The sequence below is a fragment of the Empidonax traillii genome, unplaced genomic scaffold (genome assembly GCF_003031625.1).
Source record: "Empidonax traillii isolate 1590-97213 ecotype Southwest subspecies unplaced genomic scaffold, ASM303162v1 scaffold1515:size97631, whole genome shotgun sequence".
NCBI lineage: Eukaryota > Metazoa > Chordata > Aves > Passeriformes > Tyrannidae > Empidonax > Empidonax traillii.
The window spans coordinates 17,345-26,809 of NW_020956708.1; the positions used below are offsets into that span (position 1 = coordinate 17,345).

The 9,465-nt window shown below is 40.6% G+C and overlaps 1 protein-coding gene across 1 annotated transcript in view; it reads right to left on the minus strand.

The window, feature by feature from the left end:
• CABLES1 (Cdk5 and Abl enzyme substrate 1) overlaps window positions 1–9,465 on the minus strand; it is a 76,289-nt gene that overhangs the window by 9,482 nt on the left and 57,342 nt on the right. Inside the window, exons 5-7 of the mRNA XM_027907655.1 lie at window positions 8,146–8,245; window positions 6,488–6,644; window positions 5,592–5,695 (exon numbers count right to left, since the gene is read on the minus strand). Coding sequence (XP_027763456.1) covers window positions 5,592–5,695; window positions 6,488–6,644; window positions 8,146–8,245 — 361 coding nt within the window. The remainder of the gene's footprint in view (window positions 1–5,591; window positions 5,696–6,487; window positions 6,645–8,145; window positions 8,246–9,465) is intronic.

A 9,465-nucleotide genomic window follows, 5' to 3' on the forward strand; every position in this document is an offset into this window, starting at 1 on the left:
TTTTTTTTTTTTTTTTTTTTTTTTTTTTTTTTTTTTTAATCCAAACATGCTTTCTTATACATAATATTATTCCCTACCAGTCAAGCACTCTGTACTCTCAGAGCTGTTAGACACAAGAGCAACGCACTGGGAATTACCACACTGTCTCTCTCATACTGTAATCTCCAATGTTTCCAAATTCTGTCATCCACAACCGTCTGTCTTGTTTCTCACAGCTTATTAGCACAAAACACACTTCAGTTCAGTATTCAGCAATACTCATTCATGAACTCTGTTCACATTCTCTGTATACAAATCTGTGTATGTATATTTTAGTTTGGTGATGGAAATTGCACAAGACTAATGAAAACCTTGATATATGGTAGCTGACAGATGCCTGGACAGCATGATGAACGCTTCAGCCCAAGTCTGTACTCTGCACACTTTTTGCAGGGCTGGCAGTTTTGAACTTGGAGCTTAGCTTGTGTGTTATTCACAAGCATTTTCAAGCAGCTGCTTTCTCATAGGAAAGCTGTATATATAGTTTCATAAATATGAGAGGAGAGAGGATGCCTGAAATGGCTGGAAAGACTGGCAGGATGAAATATTGTTGAAAATAAATCCTACTTTGGCACACAACCAGTAAAAGATGATCTAGCCTTGGATGCCTCTACCTCCTGCTTAAGAAGGATAAAACCAGAACAAAATAGGTGAATAAAATGAAAGATATATGACAGGCTCTCGTCAGCTGTCGGTACTGCGTGCCCCTGACAAATTTACTTCACAGAGAGTAGATAGAAGAATGATACCTGAAACAGACTTTTGGTAGGTCAGTGGTAACTTCTCAGCCAAAAAGAAGTGAAAAGAAGTCAGTGACTATGCACTGCCTGGCTACTTTAATGCACACCATAGATGACCAGCTATGTACCTATTAACTGTCAGTAACCTAATTCATATACTTATGCTGAAGATGCATATATATAGAAAATACTGATAGAGCACAGGCTTAAAACTGTGATAGAAAATGGGACAGACTGCTTATTATAATTAAAGATAGACTAAAATAAGATGTTTCTGTTGTTAGAAAGTTACTAGCATTCAAGGATCTTAAATCGAAAGATTTCAAATTTCACAAAGCAAATAATCTTAAAACTGCCTCTTTGAAATTAACTACATGAAAGGATGCCAGTTTATTTTATTTTGTTAACACACTGGAATTATTCTCAATTAATACAGTGTGTCATTGCCACAAAATAGTTGTTTATTGGAGTCTCAGACAGATATAGCATCAAATGCACAGAGCACAGGGTTTAAACATGATTATCTACCACCACTGCAATACTCTACTCCCTGAGACTTTTGGGTACAAGGTCAGCAGCTGATAAAAAATCAGTCTGGAGATACTTTATTTACAACTACGGAAGTGGCTCGAAGAATAGGGTGACAGCACTGAAGGACATTGGCTGTAGTGGAGTCCTCCTGACCTTGATGCTCCTTGTGAAAGACAGAACGGGGGAGTGAGAGACCTAATGCATTATGTCATCATGCAGGGCTTTTGTTAGACCAAATGGCCAGGGCAGCAAGCAGTTCTAATTTTAAAGTCACACTGGAGGACTAATATCTAATAACACAGCCCGGCTGTGCTTGATGCTAGTGCAGTACCTAGCAAATGCAGGCTGACAGACAGCACTGCAGGCTTCTGTGACATCCTTTTTTATTACTGGTGTAGAGATGTCAATTTATTTTTATATAATTAAAACAATACACTGAAATTGTAGTTTAGTATCCAAGCCTAGTTCCAAATCTATCCCTTGGGCACAGATAGATATTTCAGGGATGGTATTACAGAAGGATCACTCCAAGTCAAGGTGCAACTCATCTGGGCTTTTCTTCTTTTGCTGCAAGTTTTGGCAGCGCACAGTGGCCAGTTGACATGCTCCTGTGTTTCTGTGTTACCAACAAAAGCAGGACTGTTGACAGTGAGTTTTCTACTTCTGCATAGGAGGAGTTTCTGCTGGAAAGAATGCGGGGAGACCAGGGAGACATTGATGAGTCTGTATGTTTCCTAGTCAACATGATATTCTAGGAAAGAAATTACTGCTCTGTCTGGTAGATAAAGTTCCTGTTCTAGAGAGATTTAAGGATCTGAAAGAATTCCTTTTTAGCAGTATCAGCCAGGAAGACATCTGTTAACCATGACATGATGCTTCCCTCTTCCCCCCCACCCCTTAGAATGAAATTTTTCTACCTCTTACTGTTTATATTGTGGCAGACATTGCAGACTCTCCTACAAAGACAACACAAAATTAAATAATATCTTCAGTGTAGACCAGAGTTTAAATACAACTAATACAATTAATAGAAGCTGTAGAGTTCATATTGGGAAAGCAATGAAGAATACTTTTAGAATTGTCCCAAGAGGCAGTTTGTGGGTATTACTTTTAGAAATGCAACAGGGAAGTGTATATATTTTCAAGCCAGGAACTTCACTACCAAAAAAAAAAAAAAAAAAGACCAAACTCTAAGCACATCTTCTTCCCCACAGCTATCTTCAAGGAGGAAGCACAATTCCTCCTTGAAAACAGCTGAGGACTTGCAGTTAAAGCTACTCTGCAAGTCAGGACTAATTCAACTCAGTAAAATTAAAAGACTCTAAAGTCAATGTCAGTGATGATAAACTTGGGCTCCACAAAAATGGAGCACATTGAGAGCCAGTTGAACAAATTTCCGAGTAAAATTCATGCCGGACCACACATTTTGTCCTTCTTACGCCTCAGGATAAAGTCTGCAGTGTTTACTGATGCAGCATTCACACAGACCTCAACAGAGCTTTCCCAGCAGAGAAATCCTGGCCTGCAAAGCATGAGCAAGGCTCAGGAGAGTAATATCAGTGCACGCAGTTCTATCCCGCAGTCAGTGCCGCAGCCCAGCATCCACTCCTCTTGCACACCTTCCCCACATTAATTACTCTGACATCCATAAGGAGGGGTGAGGGGAGTATCTACAAGCTTGCAGCTGTCAAGCATTAATGCTAAATCCTGGCCAAGTAACGAAACTTTAATTACAAGCTGCAGCTCTCCACGCACAACAAAATGTTGGGCGCTGACATCAGAGCCGCCCTCAGCTGCTCTGGCGCTTGAGAGAGGCAGTAATTACAGCTGTGTTCTGCTCGGGACCAGACGCTGCTCTCAGTCTCTCTCTGTTTAGCTCTACAGCTCTGCGGTCATTTGGCTGAGGTCTGTCACTACCACAGTGGCTGCACATGGTCAGGAAAAAACCATGGGTTTCTCGGTGGCCCCACGCTGCAATTTGCTTTAATTGCAGCATACGCTGATTTTTATATTTGGGGAAGAAAATTACTCGAAATTGCTGCTAACACTGATGTGAACTGCAGGGGGAGGGAATGCCAGTTGAGTCAGGAAAGTCTAAAATGGATGTGAGTAAAGTCTCCTATGTAGCCAGTACGGCCTTACATTCACCAGCTTTATGCACAAGTCCTCCTTGCCTAAGTTGAAAAATCCTATTTAACCTGCAAACTCACGGGACACACCTTTTCTCCCTTTTCTTGGATGAAGGAAGCACCAGCTGCTCGTGAAATCTTTCAGCTGAACACTGAAGAACAACCACCCACTTTTTAGCTTCTTGCAAAGCTGTGAAGTTCCTATGTGGCATCACAGCTTTGCTGCTTTAACAACAGGCAGGCAGGCGATATCCTAGAACAAGAGAGCTCTTGGCACATTCCCGTGATTCCCACTAACAAAAGAAACACTTCACTTAATGCCTTTCAGCCCCTTTTTAGATTAGTGCCAGCCTTCAGAGAGGGAGATAGGAGTGCAGGGACCCTCAGGTAGCGCTCAAGAAGTGATGTCTGGAAGGCAAATTTGGGCAACCCCCCCTCCCCAGAATGTCAAATAAGACAGTTTTTTGGAACAGCACTAATTAACACCTAGAGAAAAAGAAAAAGCAGGGAGTTCTCTGTCAATGCATATATATTCTAGATAAACAATTACCCTTGAAGTCCATTTTTCACCTTTAAAGTATTTAACCATACCTCTGTCACAATGAAAATTCCTTGTCAGCTTCATTTTGCAATAAAAGTGCAAATAGAGACCTCAAAATGCTATAGTCAACCAGCAAATGGAGAAGAAGGGTATTGAACAACCACTCCTGGGTGGAAACCTCCCCCGTAGGATGTTATCATGGCTGCCCTATTTTGACTCACCCAACCACGTCCATCACAACACCAAGTTGAAAAGGGATCAAAGATCCCAGGTGATCCTACAAGACTCATACTGCCTGGTGCACATTAGCAGTTTGAGGAAGGTCAGAAACAGAACCACGACTGCTAGAGCTATGTTCATTTTGGACGTTGGCTAACAATGTCTTTCTCTTTGATGGAAGACAGTTCCCTGTCTGTGACAGTAACCACATCAAAATGTGACAAATATTTCCACACACAGATGTAGCTGCCATAAAAGGTTGTCACTTTGTGGGTTGCCAGACAAAAAATAACTTGCCAACACTTAAAGGAAAGCTGGCTAAAAGTAAGCAGAGGACATTCTGGACTTCCCATTTGGAAATCTAGGATAAACACAGCCTTAGAGCTCAGTTAAGCCTCTGTGTACAACAGGCAGAATGCTCCTGCTAGCAAAGAGATAATCTTCAATCTACATGAAACACTTAAATTTCATTTCAAAGAAAGAGCACCCAAGAGCAAAATTACCCCCACGGTGGAGGGCAGATGACAACATACAAAGACTGCATCTACATACATTAGTAATTTCTTATATCCTCTGCTCCAAGTTAAGCAAGAACGTGGACAATGCTTTAGATCTAAGTGTTTCAAAGCAAATTTGTATGGCGATAAGAGTACTAGGTCAGTGCTTCAGGGGGAAAAAAAAAGAATCTTTTCTCTACTGCCTACTACTACTCTGGATAATCCAGACAGATACGTGCTCCCATGTGTATGACTGCACTGCATCTTTCAGCAGTCCTGCCAAAATAGCACGCCAAAGCCTACAGATGTGGTGCAACCAAGAAAAGGCTACAGAAGTCTCTCACCACAGAAAACACAGAATTAGAGCACAGAGCAAGGAACAGTTACATGTCTGTATTGTTAAAGGTTTGAATATAGTGAGAAATATACAGGCTCTACTCGTAATTGCTACAATTTAAAGGAAGGACTATCCCATGGTGAAATTAATACCTGGGAAAAAAAGCTGTTCGGAGGAGTGAATGATAAGCATCAAAACACAGTGCAGCTTCATGACTTCAGAGAAACCCCAATGGGCATCCTCCTATTTTGTAATAGAAGCCAATTCGAGGAAGTATAAATGTTCCTCTGAATGCGAGAGAATGAACGCATTGTTTGAACAAGCCTTTCATCTAAAGCGTTTATGAAATACAGTGGTAATAAAAGCGTTTACTTTTGTAATACCTCCACGAGTTTGTTTTAACATGTCCTGGTAACTGTCATTTAGAACAAAGCATTCCAAACAGCTGTTATTACTAGATTAAAAATAATAATAATCTTCTTAAAATACAGCCAAATGCAACGTCAACCTTCAAAGTTTTGTTACCAAAATTTTTCTGTGCTACACTAAATCACTTACCATATATGAAGGAAATATTAAAACCCGCTTATGTTTGCCACATGGCCATTGGGGATCATCTAAAAGATTTGGGTCATATTCAACAAAGTCTCCCAGGTCGCTACCTATAAAACAACAGTAAACATAAGAAATTAATTCATTGCCTCAAAAAACTCTAGACTTAACAGAAGTGGTAAACGAGTTCACAGATATTGCACAATGCTGTCTTTGTTCAAGATTTCTGACAGAGATGAAAAATTGCTCTAAATACTGAAAACTCTGAATATTTCTATACTAATGTGATTTGAAAAGATATAGAGGGCATACAGCTTTTGAATTACCTGGTAAATGTGAACTCAGGGCTTAGAGAACAGCAAAATTATATAAAGCTCCACAATGACTTTTATTCCTGGCAACAAGTTTTCATCCGTTTATGCGAATGTTTTGATTTGTTTCATTTATCATGCCAAAATATCTTAAGCATATAGTGCTTTGGCTTATGCTTTGTGTCCAGCTTTGTAAGCACAGCCCATTCCAGCCTAATAAAGGTCACAAGTGGAATTCACACCTTCAGCTTATGACTACTGTGTTGCCACTGTAAATTTTCCATAGTGAAGGCGGGTAATGATAAGACTGATGCAGGAGGAACAAACAAGGGCGATGACAGGAGAAGGCACTCTGAGTGCCATCAGGGGCTGTCAATACAACCAACATGCTTGTTTACTTAACTTTCCATCACACATAAGCAAGCTTTGCTAAAAACAAATATGGAATGAACTGTGTTCCACACACCACATGAGACTGTATTTTCCTTAATTAAAGTTAAAAGGGGTACTAAGACACGTGCCCATCCTTCACAATAACTGCCTATCATCAGTGTGCCCATGGATATTGAAACAAGCTTCTTGAGAAGTTACCTGCATCAATGCTCCCCTGGGTGCTGTTAGCTCTTCCTAAAGAAAGGCTACGATGGCTTGCATTGCGAAACTGGGAGAAAGATGAGGTGGAATCTATCGTGTTTCTCCGCGTTGCCAGAGCATTGGTGGGAAATAGGAACTGTGTATAAGAAACCGTCTAAAAAAGAGTCAGAATGGACAGACAGTTACTTTCAGCCCAGCTCAGCTGCAGTGGGATGCCTTCGGTGCATTCCAATTTGAAGCAGGAGAAGCCAAATTAATGGAGGATTTTCTGGATTTAGTAGTTAGGCACAGATGAATAAACACCAGTCACCTACATTTGCTTCAGTGCAGTCAGTTTATCCATGCAAAAAATGCTTTTGCAAAGGCATTAATTCTTCAGCAAAACAAACACACACACACAAGCTCTAATACACTGGATTTACAAAATCCTACTCAAGGGTCAGATTTAAAAATATGTCAGTTTGGTCATGTTTTTTTCAGTGGGCCTTCTCTGTAGCAGATTTCAGCTGCTTCTTTACTGAACTAGCATCATCTATACGGGTCCCTCAGCACACAGCTGCCAGAGGCAGATCACTTAAAAGCTGCTAAACTGAAGGACTTTCTCTTCTATTTTTCTTCTTCAGGATTTCATCTAGTAGAGTCTTATCGGTGTAACAAGTGAGCTCCAGTTCACAGCAATGGTTGTAGGAGATCATTTACTACCTCCAAACATGGAGTAAGTGTGAATGAGTAACTTGTGACAAAATTATTTTTAGAGTGCACTGATTCTCTGTTTGTACTCTTGGCCAGGAATAGGCTATGCCTTGCTTCTCGTCTGCTTATTTTCCAAAAATAACATTGTATTGAAGAAAAAAAATTAGTCTCAGACTCTAGACTGGTTTATGAGGAGGTCAGAACAGGTATCAAATAAAATATGTGAGCTTTCATTTATTTAAAAGCAGACAGATTGTCCTCAGGAATTTACAGCCTGTGGTCTGGCCTGATACCTGGTTAGGTGAGCACACTATGTGTAGCAGCATTGACTTAGGGTCTTTAAATGCATATATGACAGCAGACTGGGTAAACTGAACTGTAGAAAGCAAATCACGCTTTCAGCAAGAACTGTTTTCTTTTATGATTAAAACTGTCTCTCCACTATATATTTCTTTAAAATGGATCACTTCCCTAAAGATTCATAAATGCTTATTCTATTCAAGTGAATGAACTCTTGGATTTTGAAAGACTCATCAGATTCATGCTGCTATTTTCCTGCTCTATGGAAAAACATATTGTTAAGCAAAATGTTATTAAATACAATTGAAAGCAAACAGAATTGCAGCTTACAACTCTTACCAGAAATTATTTTCAAACTCCTTACAATATACTTTGCAGTGATACCTCCTGCTAGAGCCAGGGGAGGGCTGTGTAATTCAGTAAGGCTCTGGAGATTTAGATATTGCCAGAGGCAAATTTCTTAAAGGATACAGAGTTGTTTGCATTGACAGCTTTGGCAGTCCTCATAAATTTTTGCTGAGCTTATTTACAGTTGCACATACTGTGCTTTAACTACTATGTTACACCGCTAGTTATAATTTATATTTCTGCTTGTTATTAGTTAAGCCATTTTTGGCCTTATAACATAAAATTAAAGGGAGTAGGAACTGAAGCATCCCCACCTTCCCATCTGCTCCAAGCTCCACACCTTCAAGACCAATTATCTCTTTCAGACACACTCCAGTAGAATGACACTGGCGTCCACCATCCAGCTTCATATCCCTGGGAAACAGAAACAAGAGCAGAAATACCTCTTAATACACATGCCTTGTTCATCCTCCACCACCCCGTGCTGAAATGAGGTGCAGCATTAATCCAAACATGTCAACACAAAGCACAGACCAGACAACTTTTCCTATGGAAAGCACTTGTGTTGTCTAAAACACATTATAGAGAAAACCCCCACGTTGTTCCAGGTTGCAGCTCATACCCCACCTATGGTGCAGAGCAAGGCTCCCCATCATTAGGTATCTCTGACAGAACCTGTCACTGGGAAGGAACTGGAAGTCATAAACACTTCAAGTGAGACACAACAATCCAGCTTGAACATTTAACTGCCATGTATCCAGCAGATAGATGCTCCCAGATCACAAACCTCGCTCCCCTACATGAGACAAAGGTAATTTCCTATGAAAGCCTCCACAATAACCTCCAGAAGGGATTCCTGCTCCTCCAAGAACAGGAGAGTGCCCAAAGCCCTCCTGGTGGAGGCTGCCAGGAGAAACTCACTTTTCCATCACCCTGGGATGGAAACTTGCGGATCTACTTCAAAAGGACTAACCCATCCGGCATCTTACACTTGGACATAAATGAGATGCCTGAGATAAGCAGGCTGTATCCCATGCTTTAGCCTCACAATTAAAATGTGAGCTAAGGCAGAAAAGACTGAGCAAATTTGTGTTCCACAAATGACAGCTGCATATAACTCCAGACTATTTATCTTGCAATATTTTCCTGGCTGATTTCCGCTGAAGTCCAAGTATGTTCCTAAAAATCAGTGCAGGAGAGATGCTAGCACTGAGGCAGGGAGAAGCCCTGCAGTTGCAGGGTTGGGCTATCTCCTGCTGTGTCTCTGTGCACCCTCTTTCCTTGTCTTTCCTTTCCAACCTATCACACATTTTATTTCTCTGAAACATGGCAATCCTGAGTCCCCAGTAAATCATGTATCTTACTGCTAGAAAAATCCAACACGTCTATCTTCTGGAAAACATGCTTCAGGGACAAAGGAAAAGACTGTATCAAGTTTCTAATCCCAACACAGTCCTCTTAGTTTCTTCATTAGAGTTCACTTAGCACAGTGTCATATTATCATTCTTGTTTCCTGATATCATGTTACTGAGGGGTTGGACAAATAATTATGTAAAAATAACCCTCTGTGAGAGTCATGGTATTAGTCTCTCTGCTCTTGCACAGAAAGTGTTTAAGAGAACTAATCCTCATAG